Raw genomic sequence first — 17,468 nt, forward strand, 5'->3', positions numbered from 1 at the left:
TCCTGAGCCAGGCACTGGGCTCAGCACTGAATCATCACAGGCCTGAGAGCTGTGGGGATTGCTGGAGGCTCTTTCTCCTCCGCTCTCTGGTTTGGTAAACCACAGTTTGGCTCCAGGAACTTTACTTTAGTCTCATCTTACAACTGTTTTTCCCTTAGGATCCATGCTTGAGACCGAATGAACCTTCTCAGACTCTGCCCAGAGGAGAGGAATATCAAGATAAGTTAGCAGCTGAAGAAGGAACCAGCAGCGAAGAAGAGGAAAGGTACAGGAGGACAGGCAGGCTTCCGAGGGTGCCAGTGAATGACTCACACTTGAAGGATTCATTCATTCATTCATTCATTCATTCATTCTGTCCTCACATATTTATCACTGCCCCATGCATGATGCTTAGGGAGGGAACAGAAATGTCTTGTGAGCTTCCAGCACATCTAAAGACTTTACCTGAAGTATTTAATTGTCACACCAACTCAGAGAGACCATTTTATAGATTAAGAACCTAAAACTCAAAAATGTTAATAAACTTCCCCAAATTCAGACAGGCCTGGACTGGCCCAAACCTCTGCCTCCTGTTCTTCCAAGTGTTCTTTTACTAAGTAAGGGACATGAGGGAGCCTTGTCACAGAGAGGAACTCTCTCTCCTTTATCACCTGTATTAGCTTTTGCTGCTCTAACAAACATTCTCAAAACATCAATGATTTTAGCTCGTCAGTCAGCTATCTTTATTCTTGGCTCTGCCAAGCTCTTCTGGTTTTATATGAGCTTGGCTCCTGACTAAGAGTCTGATGTTATTGCTCTGCCCCGAACCACGGATAGAGTTTAAGTCTGCTCAGATGCCTTTCCATTCTGGGACCAAGACTGATTGATTAGCCTCTATCCAGGGCATGTTGCTGTCATGGTAAAGGGAAAAAGCTCAAAAAAGCTGATGAAAACATGTAGTGCCTTTTAAAGCCTACACTCAGAATTGCATGTCTCGTTTTTATCCACATTCCATTGGTCAAAGCAAGTCATGTGACCTAAACTAATACCTTGAGCAGAAGGAAATATACTCTCCACAGGTCTTAGTTAGTTTGGGCTGCTATAACAAAATACCATACAACAGAAGGTTATTCTCACAGTTCTGGATGCTGGGGATCAAAGTGCTGGCCCATTCAGTTCCTGGTGAGGACTCTTCCTAGTTTGCACATGGCCATCTTCTTGTGTCCTCTCATGGAGAAGAAAGAGGCAGCAGACAGTGTGGGAGGAGGTCTCTCTTGTGTCTTTTCTTACAAAAGCACTAATCTCATCACGAGGGCTACTCTCTCATGACCTAATTACCTCCCAATGGCCTCATTTCCAAATACCATCATATTGGTGATTGAAGCTTCAGCATATGAATTTGGGGAGACACAATTCAATCCACGGCATCACACAAGGCAGTTGGTATTTGCTGAGCAATAAAGATCTGTCACACCACCTCACAAGTTTCTTATATAGTAGGTCTGGGTATATCCCACCCTGTGTCTTTTCAGAAAGCTTCCCAGGTGATTCTGAGGCTACCACAGTTACACTTCACTTCCCCACACTAATGAACAGCTGTGTGGGATCCTGACAGATGACTTGGAGTCCATGCTACCATCTGGTAGCTCTTCAAATAGTCCTGGTGAGAACTCTCTTCCTGGTTTGCACATGGCCATCTTCTCATGTCCTCTCATGGAGAAGAGAGAAGCAGCAGACAGTGTGGGAAGAGGTCTCTCTTGTGTCTTTTCTTATAAAGACACTAATTTCACCATGAGGGAGATTAGTTGTCATAGTCTATTTGGACTGCTTAGCAAAATCCCATAGATTGGGTGGTTTATGAACAACAGAAATTTATTTCTCACAGTTATAGAGGCTATAAAGTCCAAGGTCAAGGTGATGGCAGTTTCTGGGTCTGATGAGGACTCACTTTCTGGCTTATAGAAGGCGTCTTTTCATTGTGTCTTCACAAGGTAGAAGGGCAAGGGCCTCTTTTATAAAGGCACTAATCCCATTCATGAGGTTCTCACCTTCAGGTCCTAATCACCTTCCAAAGGCCTCATTTCTTAATACCATTATATTGGGCAGTAGGCTTCAAAATAGGAATTTTGAGGGGACAGAAACATTTATAAGCTAGCATTGAGGAAGCAAAGCCTACACTCCTAAATCATATCAATGGCGGTGTCAGGTACCATATAGTCTTGTGAACTCTCTAGCTAATAATACTTGCCCGGCTCCCTCCAAATTCTGTCTTGGGATCTATGAGATGTGTAACCATAGCAGTTAAAGAGCACAGACTCTGGAGTCGGGCCTCCAGACTAAATGCTGGTGCTGTCACTTACCCCTGGAAGCTACAAATCTTATTCTGTTCAAAACTAACAAAGGGAAAGAAATAATCTTTACTGTGAAAATACTGGCAGGGATTTCAAGAGGTTTCTAAGGGGCCCAGCTTGGGTCATTTGTCCATCCCTGAGCCAGTCATTCTGGCCAAGGAGATGTCTGGCTCTGATGGACCAGGCATGTGTCACATGCCCTTCCCATGGGCCAGTTAAGGATGAGGGCAGAGCTAGCTACATCTGAACCTTGTGGACTAAACAGGATCACTATGGAAAGAGAAAAGGCTTCCCCAAGGAGAGGATGCTGGGCAGACCAACAGTAGGTGATCACAGCAACCTTGTCTTTTCTCCTGTGTAGCTTTGTTGGTATGGGAGTTACTCAACTACAGAAGAAACGAGGAGGTGTGGGGTCTGTAGGCTTCTTTCATAGGGGTTTTAGTGAGAGTATAAGAACTGAGAAGTACTGAGAAAGGAATAGAAAGATCTACAATCAGAGGCTGCAAAACAGAACAGACACATTGGTTCTTTAGGGGATGAGGTTGCATATTCAGTAGTTAACCCCTTGAAGGTTGTGGGTTGTCAGAGAACTTTTGGCATAGTGGGTTTTCCATTGGCTGTTAATTTAAGGTGGGGGGAGCAGGTCAGATGGGCTTCCCTGGTGGCTCAGTGGTAAAGAATCTGCCTGCAGTGCAGGAGACCTTGGTTCAATCCCTGGGTCAGGAAAACCCTGGAGGAGGGCATGGCAACCCACTCTAGTACTCCTGCTTAGAGAATCCCATAGACAGAGGAGCCTGGTGGGCTACATTTCATAGGGTCACCCAAAGTTGGACACGACTGCAGCAATTAAACAGCAGCAGCAGCAGGTCAGAATCAACTTCAGTGGGAGCAGAAGAGTCTGCTATGGCTTGCTTGTAAGAGATGGTAGGATCGCATCAGCTTTTTAGGATACGAGGATAACAAGGGAATTTGACACAAGAGACTAGAGTAAGAGAGGGAAATTCTCATTCATGGTGTTCCCAGGCATGATGATTATGATGATAAATATAATAATAGTAAATATTTACTGAATGCTGGATTAACTCATTTAATTTTCATTAGACAGATAACATTATTGAAGTACTTCATTTTAAAGATGAGGGAAACTGGAGAACAGAGAGGTTACGTGACTTCCCTTTCTACTTATTCTGCCAGTGGATAGTAGGATCCAGATGATAGCCTCTCTGGCTCCAGAACTAATGTTTTTACTACATCTCAACTTAGGGCAGCTGTTCTTATGCCATACGAAGTTCCACAGTTTTTCTGTTTTTCTAAGGTCACTCTTTCCTTTAATACTCAGTAAAATGACTGAAATTGTACTTCCAGCTGTGGCAGGATAATTGGTACTAGACTTGCCCTTTTTCTGTAGACAACTTTAAAAGTGAGCAAAATAAATGCCAACTCTTTTAGTAACAGGACAATATGCAGAGAAGGACCATGTTCTTTAGAAGAGAAACATGAACTGAATCCCATAATCACTCCACATTTTCTCCTGCCTCTCTGTCTGGGGACAGTGCCAACCACAGTGCAGAGAAGTGGAGGTAAGTTGAGCTGTGGAAGCAGACATCAGGGCTCAGGGCTGCTAGAGCAGCTGGAATTTGTAAGGTAGGGTACCAGAAGAGAAGATACTAAGTGGGAGTACAGGGGGCAGAAATCTATAAGAATTTTCCATAGGTCCTTGCCGGGAGCTTGAGTGAGACTCATGAGGCCTAGGAGTATGCTGCTGCCATGGTGCTGAGAAAAATGAAGGTACTAGAGATGAGGTGCTAGGAGACATTGGATTCCAAGATCAGCCACAATAAAAAAAGCCTTTCTGAGCTCTTTGAGTGTTGAGTTGAGACCTCAGAAACATAACACATTAGGAGTAAGAAACTCACCTGTAGGATAAGGGCCACACCCTAGAACAAAGGACAATGTCGAAATATACATGCTCTAACAAAAGACAAATCCAGGCATAAAAAGATCAGAAAGAGCCTTGAGTAATTTAACTGGCTGTCATAACAAAACTAAACACTTTTGAAAGGAATTCATAGTACAGACTTCCAGTGTTGTATTATCACAGTATTGAGCATTTGATGAAAACATTATAAGACATGCAAGGAAGCAGAACAGTATGACTTATAATCAAGAAAAAAATCAGCTAATAAAGCCTAAAATGACCTAGATATTGGAATTAGCAGACAAAGACTTGAAAACAATTATATGAGCTATGTTCAGGGGAGGATTGTTATGAGTGAACAAATAGGGAATTTCTGCAGAGAACTGAAAACCTTGAAGTAAATGGAAATTCTAAAGCTGTAAAGTACAATATCCACAATGAAAACATCATTAATGTACTTAACAGCAAATTAAAATCACAGAAGAAAAGTTTGTCGCTTGAAGATAGATCAGTAGAAACTGTCTTATCCAAAGAATGAGGGAGGGAATTTTTTTTAAATGAGATTCTTAGTGACTTGTGGGACAATATCAAATAGTCTAACATGCATGTATTTGGAGCTCACATGTAAAAAGGGAAAGAAAATGGAGCAGGAAAAAATATTTGGAAAAAATGACCAAAAATTCCCCCAATTTGATGTGGGACACCAATTTACATATTCTAGAAGCTCGGTGAACTCCCCACAGAATAAATCTTAAGATAACAATGCCTAGATACATCATAGAAAATCTGTTGAAAACGAAATATATCCCCCCAAATCTTACAAGCAGTCAGGTTTTCAAAAAGACAAATTACATACAGGAGACAGGTGGCTTTTCATGAATACTAATGACAACTGACTTCTCATCAACCTTCTAGGCTCATTTTCTGATGAAAGCCAGAAAACTATGAAGCAATATCATTAAGGTTATAAATGGAAAAAAAAAAAACCCTGTACAATCCTAATTTTAAATCCAGTGAAAATATCCTTCAAAAATGAGAGTAAAATAGAACATTTTCAGGTATATAAAAGCTAAGAGGACTTTTCACCAGTTAAGCTGCAGTATGATAAACAGCAATGGAATTTGTTAAAGCTGAAAGGAAATTACAGCAAGTTTAAAGTTGGATCTACAGGAGAAAATGAAGAGCATCAGAAATGGTAAATGTATAGGTAAATATAAAAAACTACTGCTTTTCTTTCTCTTTAATTTCTTTAAAAGACATATAACTGTTTAATAATTAAGCAGTATATTATGAAGTTCACAATGCATATAGTTGAATAATATATGACCACTAGCACAAAGAACAGGGATTAATGGAATTATAGTATTGTAAAGGACTTCTATTTTATATGAAGAGGTACAATGTTAACTCTAAGTAGATTGTGATAAGTTAAGGATACAAGTTGTAATCCATAGAGCAACATTAAACATTAATACAAAGAAAAGCTTAAAAAATCCAATAAAAGAACTAAAATGGAATCATAAAATGTCAGGTAGGAAGATAGAAAAAGAACAGAAGAACGATAAGAAAAGGAATTGGGCAATTAGAAAACAAATAAGATGTGGATTTAAGCCCAGTCATTTCAATACTGATAATGTAAATGAAACAGAGACATCATTTAAAAGAAAGAGATTGCCAGAGAGGATCAAAAGGCAGGACATTTACTATATGCTATCTGCAGATTCAAGTATAAAGACACTGTTATGGGCTGAATTGTGCTGCCCCATGCCCCCCTCAAATTCATATGTTAAGGCCCTAATCCCCAATATGAATGCATGCAGAGATAAAGCTTTAAATAGATGATTGATTTAAATAGGGTTATTAGGGTGGCCCTCACCCGATATTTCCTTGTAAGAAGAGGAGATTAGTGCACTGGTAAAGCAGACAAAGGGACAATCACATGAGGACACAGGGTGATGGAAGCTGGCTATCTGCAAGCTTCAGAAGAGAAGCCTTAGAAGAAACCAAACCTGCTGACTCCATGATCATGGACTTCTAGCTTTCAGAATTATGAGAAAATTAATTTCTGCTTTTTAAGCCTTTCAGTTGGTGGTATTTTGTATGACACACCTTATACAGGCACAGATAGGTTGGAAGGTAAAAGGATAAAAATAGATATACCATGCAAATACAAAATATAAGGAAGCTAATGTGGCTATATTCATATCAATGTAGACTTCAGAACAAGAAGTATTACCAGTGATTAAAAAGGGATGTTTCACAACAGTGAAGTGGTCAATTCATCTGGAAGACATCACACTCCTAAATGTGTATTACCTAATAACAGAGCTTTAAATAATGAAGCAAATACTATGAGAACTAAAGGAAGAAATTTACAATCACATCTGAGATTCTGACACCCTTTTTTGAATATTTGATTGAATGACTAAACTAATATCAGTAAGGACATAGAAGATTTGAACTACACTATTAACTAACTTAATCTATTTTATACCTGTAGACAATATGCTGAAAAACTACAGAATAAATTTTTTTCAAGGCACTTAAAACATTTGTCAATATAGACAAACTAATATTCTTCATGAATGCAAAATCCTCAACGAAATGTTTGAAAATAAAGTCAAGCAGAAAATAAAAAGAATAATACATCATGACCAAGTAAAGTTTATCCCAAGAATGTGTGGTTGATTGAATATTTGAATGGCAATAATGTAATTCATCATATTAAAAAATAAAGCAAAAATAAATAATCATATCAATAGATGCACAAAAGCATTAGACAAAAGTTAACATCTTTTTATGATAAAAACTCTTCATGAATAGAATTTCTTCAACTGGAAAAAGATCATGTATGATAAACATGCTTAATGGTAAAATATTGGACACGTTCCTGCAAAAACTCAGAACAAAGCAAAAATTCTGCTCTCACTACCTATCATTGTCCTGAAGGTCCTAGCAAGTCCTATAAAGCCAAAAAAAAGAGCTACAAATTAGAAAGGAAGAGTAAAAATGTCTTTATTTACAGACAGAATTGAATACTCAGTGTTGTTAAGAACTTAATTTACTCTGAATTGAGCTATAGATTCAGTTCAATCCCATGTAAAATCCCAAAAGCCCTGTTTGTAGGAATAAACAAACTGTTCTGAACATGGTTATATTTAGCATAGCTTCCAGAAGTTTGAAGATAACCTAAGAGAATTAGGATGCAAAGAAAGAAACCTTTTCACTTTATTAAATACTTGACTAATTTTTTATTTGTATTAATATACAATTAATATAATGTGCCAGACATAGAGTTAAGCATTTTTTAAGATATTTACTCTATTAATCTTTATAACAATCCATGTGAAAAGCACTGATATTAACTCCATGTTTTAGAAGAGGAAACAGTTTAAAGAGCTCAGACAAGGTAACATAACCATTTACCAGTAGTAGAGCTAGAATTTGAATCTGGGCAAACTGGCTCTAGTGTCCATGATCTTAACAACTTTGCTTCACCTCTCTTAACATCCTGCCCTTCCTTTCAGGGTCCCCTCTGTCTATGTTGCTGGGCCTTTTCCGCTCTGCCAAGTCAGAGTCCTTCTTATCATGGTCTTTCTTCACGGTCCAGGGCTCTAACTCCCTAACCTCTGGTCCTCTGGCCTGATGTGTTTGCCAGAGGAAGCAAAATGTCATTGACCTCCCAGCAATCTCTGCAGAGACGCCCACAGTGCGGCATCCTTTTACACTGTTAAACAGGATAAATACTTAACTTTACAATCTCAGCCCATCACATTTGAATTTCTCAGCTGGTTTAAAGGCTCGGAACTGAGTACAGAAAAGTCTCCTCCGAAAATATTTGTCAGCATCTGTTCTAGAATGCAGAAACTACTGCAGCTTTAAACCAGCATTGTCTTGTACCTGCTACATACACAGAAAGGCTATTTATAATCCTCCTGTGTATACCTAGGAACAGCCAGTTAAAGCCATGTGTGCTTTGATAAGTGTAAAGTACTATATTCAAGTAGAACATCATTTTTTGTTATTTTTTCCCACATTCATGAAAAGCTGTGAAATTAGACTGCAGAGACCTCTTCTTTTGAAGCTTCCAGAGACTCCATATAAGTAACTCTAAGCTCTCAGTCATTCTGATAATTGATCATCATTTATTAAGTACCCACTGAAACAGATATCCAGTGATTCCAGCTGAATATTGACAGTCTCCCAAGTGCAACAGCACTTAGAATTGTATGTCAAATAGCTTTTTCAAATCCAGGAGAGATGTCTGTCATTCTGTTAGTGTCATCGGAGCTCCCTCCTCCCAGCCCGAGTGGCTGGAATGTTAGCAGGGTGACCATATCATTTCCAAGCTGGGATCTTTTGTGATTTTGGCCTCCATATCTTCAAAGGATCGAAGCACCCATCAAGGAGGGAGGTGACCTGCAGCCTCCATTGGGCTCTTTGCCAAAGGAGAAGGCACCAGAAATCCAGCATCTGCAGGAGAAGTGGCAGAGCCAGAAGGCCAGATTGCAAGCCCAGGTAGAAGGATGGCCTTGGTGGGGATGCACCCTCATGCTGAGTGAGACCCTGCCTCTCCCTTATTCTTGCAGACGATCTTGGAAATGCATGCGGGGCCCAAGTCTTGTCCAAGCTGGGGAGGGCAGTCCAGGTCCAGGGCAAGGTGGGCTTCTTGGTTCTGTTCATTTATTCATTTAACACCTGCTGTGGCTCATGAGCACCTGCTATGAGCCAGGAACCCTTCTAAGTGCTTGTATATTATCAGTGAACAAACCAGACAAAAGTCCTGCATTACAGGGCTTTTATTTTAGCAGAGGAGGTAGACACCAACAATAAACACTAGACATAAAAAATAAGCACTTATAATATTAGAAAATGTTAAGGGCGTCAGTAAAATGAAAAGACTGAGCAGGATAAAGAAGATTGAGTGGCTGTCCGGTGATGAGGGGTGGGTATGATACCATAGGATTGTCAGGGAAAGCTTCCATAAGAAAGGGAGATTTGAGCATGTGGGGCATGCAAGGGAGGCAGCTGTATAGATCTCTGGAGGGTTTTCTGGTCCCCTCTTGATTTCTCTTGGATGGTACACATCCCAGCCCTTCTTTTCCATTCCCTGGTATCCATGGCTCTAGCTGAGGAGCCCCTAGGAGGGCCAGCTGTCCCCAGGTCCCTCAAGCTTACAGCTTCTACCCACCTCAGCATTCCCGTAGATAGAGGAGGCTCAAGTGGGCTGTGGAGACATTCAGAAAGCTTTGATGTTTAAAGAAAATCCCAGGCAGGGTGAAGGTCCCAGCCTGAGGTTGGATGCCCTGGTGGGCAGGTCTCACAGATGCAGCAGGCCCTGGAGCAGTGTGCCACAAACTACAGGGAGGACCTGCGGGAACTCAAGCAGCTTTCGGACCGCGAGAGGGAGCAGCTGCAGCATGAGCTCCAGGAGACCATCGAGCAGAATCAGGCAACAAAAGCCCAGCTTGAGGCTGCCCACAAGCGAGCTCTCTGCATGCTTGAGAAGGCTAAAAACCAGGAAGTCAAGGTAAAGGTGTTAATGATGACATCCACTAACTACTACTGAGCTCTTGCTGTGCAAGCACCTGCTTGGCACTTTGGGGGGAGCCTGTTGTACAATATCTCCAGTCCCCATATTCATCTTACAAGGTCATTATTATCATATTCCCTTTTTCTGGACAAGGAAAGAGGCTCAGAGAGGTTTGACAACTTTCTCAGGGTCACACAGCTAGTAAGAGGCAAGACAAGAATTCAGACAGACTCAGGTCTGTTCATCTGCACATGACTTTTATATCATAAGAACAACTTCGCTTTCATGACTTGGGCGATATCCTGCAGAAGAAATTCTAAGAGCTCCCAAAGGGGAAAATTGATACCAGACTCAAAGTACTTGAATTCAAATGTAATCAGACATCTCAGCAGCATCAGGGAAGCTAGAAGATAATGAAGCAATTCTGAGAAATTCAATTAAAACCATTAATAAGGGTGAGAACTGAATAAAAATATCAGACACATGAAATATTCAGAAAATTACCCTCTGTTATCAGTTTATGCCTCTCAGTTCTCAATTTACCCTTCAGTACCTGCTTGTGATAATGATCTGTATTCTTTAAGCATTTCTCCTCCTTTACAGAGCACAGTGTTAAGCTTTGTCAATAGAGGGCGCTGGAGGCACCTTGCAGGAGGAAGGAGGCTTCCCTTCCTGGTTCTGGAAGGTGCATGTTTGCTCTGTTTCTGGCTTCCACTGCACACCTGAACAGTGTCCTGGGTGTATGAGGACTTTGAATGATACTCTGCCTCAGTGACCTCACAGTAATCTCACAGCTCTGGTCCAGACCCAGTGACTACCTTCCTGTGGCCTTGTGATGTGGACACCACAGACTCCATCCTCACACTTGCTGACCCTGCCTCTCTCTGAGTTCCTGTCCATTGACTGCTGTTGCCTGTACCCCAGAAGTTTGTTTCTTGCAACCCTCACAAAGCAAACACTGTCTGCTCCGGCAGCTCTCACACCTGCCCTGGTGCCCCCATTCCCTCTTTGCACCTGCCCACCTTGGTTCACCTGCACAGGTGAAGGGTTGCTCCTGCTTGACTCTGGCCTGGGCAATCCAGCCATCTCCATCGGTGAACCACCACCAACCTTCTCCAACAAGGTCTGGATCCCAGGCTGGGGAAGGGCTCCCCATTCCAAGCTTTCCCTTTCTTGGATGGTCTCACTCAGCCTCAGAACACGCTTCAGAGTTCTTTTTGCATCTTCCATACACTTTTCCTCAGGAAGTTCCTTGAGGAATATCCCACCAAAACAAAGGAACAAACCAAAAAAGAGGGAATAAAAGAGGTCTAGCATACAGGGAATCTATCACAGGAGAAAGGTTTCAGGAGCCTAGCTGTGCCACTAACAGAACCTAGACTGGAATCTAGACTGGAGCATGAGGACAGAGGGCTCCAAAAGAGAGGCCTCCATGGAAAAATAGGCTTGATGGCTTCTCTGAGCTATTTGGCCTTGTGAAAAATTGTAATGAATGTATTTTACAAAGCTTTTAGAGGTTGTAGGAAGACTTGGCGAAAAATCCAAAATAAAATAAAATAAAATACAGTAGTTATTAATGCAAGGAAAAACAAAACTGTATAAGGTAGATTTTTTTTTAATTTGTTTATTTTTGGCTGTGCTGGGTCTTGGTTGGTGCATGTGGGCCTTCTCTAGTTGCAGTGGGGGCTACTCTCTAGTTGTGGTGCACAGACTTCTCATTGCAGTGGCTTCTCTTGTTGCCAAGCACAGTCTCTAGAGTACACAGGCTTCAGTAGTTGTGGCACACGTGATTAGTTGCCCTGAGGCATGTGGAATCCCTTCCCGGACCAGGGATTGAGCCCAGATCCCCTGCATTGGCAGGTGGATTCCCAACCACTGGACCACCAGGGAAATCCAAGGTAGATTTTAAATAATTATAATTTATTTAGCTCAGCAGTAAATGGCATTTACTCACAAGAAGGAAATATTAAATATATTTCACTGTATTTAAAAAACAAATATAACAATATTTGAGGGATGGAAGAGAAAGAATGTATGAGACCAAAATCCTCATCTACCATAATAGAAAGACAATTCATAATTTCTAAAATGATCAAGTAAAAGCAGAATGGAGATACTGTCTTGTTATTGGTGGTAATTGTCAGAAGAAAGAACTAAAAGAGTTCCAGTGGCTGCCTCCAGTAGACAGGATGCAGAGAGAAGAAGAAAGAGGGCTGGGAGGTGCTGGTTTTCATTTTAAAAAGCAGTATTTGGCTCTTTATATTGTGTTCATGCATTGCCCAGATAAAAATATAAAATAAGCTTTTAGCAAAAAGAGAGAAAAGAAATGAGATAATGCATGTGGACTGCTTGACAGTTAGTAGATGTTCAGAATTTGTGAATTCCTTTTCTTCTTTTATTCTCTTAAATCTTTTTCCAGCTTTGCTTTCAGTCTACAAGAGCTAAGACTGCCAAGTTCCCCAGGTTATTCATTGCTGGGTCATGCTGGGTCATGCTGGCCTTTGTGTTGGCTTGAGCTTTACCCCTCCAGGCTATAGGCCTCAATCCCTTGCAGGAGGCAGAGGAAGCATAGAGGTGGGTGGTGGTAGAGTGGGGAGTGTGTTCTGCCCACTGGGATGACCCACATTTCTAAGTCCCAGTCCCTAGCAGCTATGGAACCAGATTCATGGGGTCTTCATTATTGGCTCCAGTCTACTTGGGGTGGTTCCAGAATGAGACCAAAGTGTTTGCAATTCTCAGTGGAGATGGTAGTCATATGATCATTCCTAATACAGGACAGTGATTGAGAGTGACATGCCTGGGTTCAAATCCTGGGTCTGCCACCTACAAGGAAAGGGAGCTTAGGCTTCCTTGTGCCTCATGTTCCCCATTCATAAAATGAGGCTTGTAATATGTACCGTACAGAGCCACTGAGAGCATCAAAAAAGAGAATTCACAAGAAGTGCTTAATGCAATACATGACTAACAGCTTGTCTTAGTCCATTCAGGCTTCTTTAACAGAGTAACACAGGCTGAGTGGCTTATTAACAACAGAAATTTATTTCCCATAGTTCTAGAGGCTGGAAGTCCACGTCTAAGACTTGGACAGATTTGGGGTCTGTTGAGGCCACTTCCTGGCTCATAGATGGCCATCTTCTCACTCTAACCTTACATGGCTGAAGAGGAAGGGAGCTCTTTCTGGGGTCTCTTGTATAAGGGCACTAATCCCATTCATGAGAACTCCACCATCACAACTTAAGTGCCTCCCAGGGGCCCCACCTCCTAATTCCATCATATTGGGGAATAGGTTTCAACATATGAATTTTGACAGTGGAGGGATACAAACATTCTGTCCATAGAAGAGCTCAGTTTTAAGAAGATCCACTCTTCTTACTCACTCATTGATTCTGCAGGTATTTATTGAGCATTTATCTTGAGGTACCATCGTGCTGAGCTTTGGAGATTCCAAGATGATTAGCACAGTCTACCTTCATGGAGCTCACCTCTAGGGGGAAAGGCAGCCACTTGAACAGGTTGCTCTAATTCAGTAAGTTGGAGCCATGAGATAATCACCCACAGTATTTTGGGAACACAGAGAAAGAAGACTCTATATAGGGTGGAGCCATGGAGATTTGGGGGGTGAAGTTGGGTCCCTTAGGAGGCCCCAAACCAGTCACAAGAGCAAGACAAACAAGAAAAAGTGAATGTGTTAGTCACTCAGCTGTGTCTGACTTTGCGACCCCATAGACTGTAGCCCACCAGGTTCCTCTGTCCATGGGATTCTCCAGGCAAGAATACTGGAATGGGTAAGCCATTCCCTTCTCCAGGGGATCTTCCTGACACAGGGATTGAACCTGGGTCTCCTGCATTGCAGGCAGATTCTTTACTGTCTGAACCATCAGAGAAGCCCCAAGGCAAACAAAAAGCTAGAGCAATTTGCCAGGGATGAGTGTCTGGCTTTATATAAAATCTGGCCACTAAACCTTGCATGATCCTCACTGCCAAGGACTTCTGAGCCAGAAGGCAGGCAAGGTTGACCTAAAAAGAGATTGGTTCCATCTTTGGCAAACCTTTGCTTCAATCTCTCCATTCACATTTCCTTGGGATTAAAATGTCACCAGTTGGAGTGCTCTGAGTCTTGCAGCAAGTGCAAGAAGAAGAAAGTATCAGAGAGTTTGAAAAGTACAAGACTTTTCTGTCTAGATAAACTCACCAGGGCATGACTGAGTTTCCCATGAGAGGAAGAAGATTGCTTCTCCCCATTTGCTGGGGAGTAGCAAAGCAAAGCGGAGAAGGCAATGGCACCCCACTCCAGTACTCTTGCCTGGAAAATCCCATGGACGGAGGAGCCTGGTAGGCTACAGTCCATGGGGTCGCTAAGAGTCGGGCACAACTGAGCGACTTCACTTTCACTTTTCACTTTCACACATTGGAGAAGGAAATGGCAACCCACTCCAATGTTCTTGCCTGGAGAATCCCAGGAACGGGGGAGCCTGGTGGGCTGCAGTCTATGGGGTGGCACAGAGTCGGACACGACTAAAGCGACTTAGCAGCAGCAGCAGCAGCAAAGCAAAGATGCTGCTGCCTTCTGGTAGCTGCCTCGTCTGCTCTTCCCTAATGGGAGCCTCATGCATTTGATGCAGTCCAATTTCTCATTGTTCCTGGAGGTTGCCTGAGGGAGTGGAAGGGCTTGGGCCCTGGATACCATCACCCACGAGTTATAATCCTGCACCCACCATTACTGGTTTTCAGTTAGGGCACTTTACTTTTCTGAGCTTGTTTCCTCCTAATCCTGTATCTTTTCTGTGTGACCTTGGGAAAGCTAATTCATCTCTCTCAGCCTCAATTTGCTCACCTGAAAAGTGGGATGTGTTAACTGGAACTCTTTGTTGCAAAAGTTTCTTATTGCTACTGTAGCAAAATTACCACAAACTTGGTGGCTGAGCACAACACAGATTTATTATCTGACAGTGCTGGAAGTCAGAAGTCCTAAAATCAAGGTGTTGACAGGGCTGTGTCCCTTCTAAAGGCCCTAGAAAAGAACCTGTTTTCTTGCTTTTCCTAGTTAGTGTCTGTCTCTTTCTGCTCTCTCCCCCACCTCCTAACACCAAATTTCCAATGATTGCTCCAGTTTGGAACAGCTGTCCACTCTGGTCCAGTCAGCTGTGAACCAGTTAGGTTCACACAGCACAAAATGGCTGCTGTGGCCAGATCATTACTGTCATTCCAGATGAGTAGGGGAACATTCACTGTAGCCTGATAAGCCCTCCACTGGGGAGTGGCAAGTGCTCAGGGAGCCACCGACAATGAGGAAGAACTAGGCAAAGGGGACAGGTCTCCCCTCTGCCCACTTTCATGCCTCCTTCCTCCCACTTGTGCCCACAGGCCACAGAAGAACGCTTGAAGAAGGAATCCAGCCACAGCCTCCAGATCCAGCACCAGGCGCACCGGCTGGAGCTGCAGGCCTTGGAGGAAAAGGCCCGGCAAGAGCTCCAAGGGGAGTTGGAGAGGATGCAGGCTCAGCAGGCGCTGCTGTTAGGTATGCAGCCGGCTGTGCGCCCATCAGGGTTCACACACAGAAACCTGGGGCAGCAGGGTGGGGGGTGGCAAGGACCAGGGTGACTCTCCTGGCTCTGCCACCAACCAGCTGGGAGATGTGCATCACGTTGCAAACAGCCTCATTTTCCTTTTCTATGAAGTGAAGTTGCACCTGTCTCTCCATCATAGAAGTGTTGTATGGATTTGATGAGGTATTAAATATAAAATGCTTAGCATATAAATGAGCCCAGTTAGTACAGATAGTATTATCATCATTATGTTCGTCATCACTACTGAGCATTAGCCAGATCTCAGCCTTCGTGAGAGTTTCATGAGATGGCCTCAAACTCTCATTTCTAAAGATTTCTGTAAATCTGGGGACTTAAGCCCCCAGGATTCTGGGTGTTCTTCTGCTTCTTTCCCTGCCTTCACACCCTGCCTTCACATTCACAGCAGGAAGCTCACTTCCTCTTCAGTTTTCACAGCAAAAGCTTGTCACACAAAGCATTCTGGAAGTTTCCAGAGGCAGTAAAGATCTCCAAAGTCAAATTGCCTGGGCTTGAAGCCTGGCTCCGTTCAATGTGCACTAACTGTGTGACCTCAGGCGAGTTGCTTAACTGCTCTGTGACTCAGTTGCTCATCTGTAAAATGGGAATAATAACAATATCCCCTTCATTGGGCTGTTATTAGAATTACATGAGTATATACATGGGAAGTGCTTAGAATAGCGCCTGGTAAATGCTGTGTAAATGTTCACTGTCATTACTGTTGAATATTCCACCTTTGCATGGCTGATTCTAAGGGGGTCGGTCTGTTTTTGTAGATCATCTTTCTCCCTCATTTTCTCCTTTACTCTTATCTTCTTTCTCACTCTTAAGAGCCAGACAAATGTTCTCCTTATTTCATGTCTAGCATTGAAGACCATATAGACCTTTTAAAATATTTCTTCAAACCCAGACAGCGCTCTCCTTAAGAGAATTTTTGGAAGAGTATTTTCTTTACCTCCATAAATGAATAACATCTACTTGCTGCTTGATTTCATCAGACAATATGACCTGCTCACTGCATGTCAGCACATCAGCCCTGCATGTTTCCAGATGAAGGAGAGAAAGAGTCCCACAGAGTTCCCAGTTAGCAGCTACCCTGGAATGGAGGTGGCCACGTGGGAAATGCCAAAGTTTGCAGCATCTTAAGAAGACATATACAAGATAAAACCCAGGTTGTACCACACTTCTCAGAAAACAGACTCCCCAGATTGAGATCAGGCTGGACACCCCTGATGAGTCCAACACCCCACAGCAACCATCCTTGCTGCCCCATCCCTGGCCCCTCTGACCCCACAGCAGCCTGGTCCTTACCTAGATGAAAGATTCCAGAGAGACCCTGGGGACAGACTGGTGAGCTCAGCACAAGTCCCAGGAAGAAGGGGCTTTGTGGACTCTGTAATGATGATAGCAAATCGTGGGCTTTGTGGGTGGCATTGGGTGGGTAGGAGCACAGACCACCACAGGGTGATACTAGGACTTCCTGATCTAAGTTACTCCTCTTCCATCATCTGTGTGAGACACACCTGACATGCAGTATAGGTCACTGTGCGAGGAGCAGGAAGGGTGAGTGTCCACAAGATTACCTGACACATTGGGGTGGGTACCTAGACATGCTGGATGAATACGTGGATGGGCAGGTGGATGGATGGGGGTGTGGATGGGTAAATGAATGGATGGTGAGAAAATATGAGAGAAGAGGGGCAGGTAATGAATGAACCCTCTGTAGTTCATGCTCTGCTAAAGGTTTTTATTATACATATTTTTGTGATAAAGGATTTCAGAAATTGGGTTGTGTTTAAGCTATAGAAATCACTCTATTAAAATCCTAGAGGAGAAGGAAGATGATGAAATAAATTTTTCAACATAATAGCATCAGAATAATTAAACTTTTATATGTGTTTAAATATTGTCCTTTCAGGAAAGCATAGTAAACTTGTGAGAAATCTTTTACAACTGGGACACTTTCATAATATCATTAATTTTCACTCTAAACATCTTTTATTTATTTTACAAATATATGTTGAGCACTTGCTCTATATTAAGTCCTGTACTATGTATCTTATGGCCTCTGGGATTATTGGAACAATGTTTCAAAAGTAATTTTGCAATAACTAAAATATAAA

General features: G+C 42.5%; 1 protein-coding gene across 3 annotated transcripts in view; it reads left to right on the top strand.

Moving 5' to 3' along the window:
• FAM184B (family with sequence similarity 184 member B) overlaps nt 1-17,468 on the top strand; it is a 161,803-nt gene that overhangs the window by 129,574 nt on the left and 14,761 nt on the right. For all 3 annotated transcript variants that reach the window (XM_081593534.1, XM_081593524.1, XM_081593543.1), the window contains exons 8-11: nt 159-265; nt 8,637-8,766; nt 9,566-9,778; nt 15,146-15,299. In XM_081593534.1, the coding sequence (XP_081449660.1) occupies nt 159-265; nt 8,637-8,766; nt 9,566-9,778; nt 15,146-15,299 (604 nt within the window). The remainder of the gene's footprint in view (nt 1-158; nt 266-8,636; nt 8,767-9,565; nt 9,779-15,145; nt 15,300-17,468) is intronic.

Source organism: Giraffa tippelskirchi, chromosome 1 (genome assembly GCF_054371585.1).
Source record: "Giraffa tippelskirchi isolate mGirTip1 chromosome 1, T2T-mGirTip1v1.2.pri, whole genome shotgun sequence".
NCBI classification, from domain to species: Eukaryota; Metazoa; Chordata; class Mammalia; order Artiodactyla; family Giraffidae; genus Giraffa; species Giraffa tippelskirchi.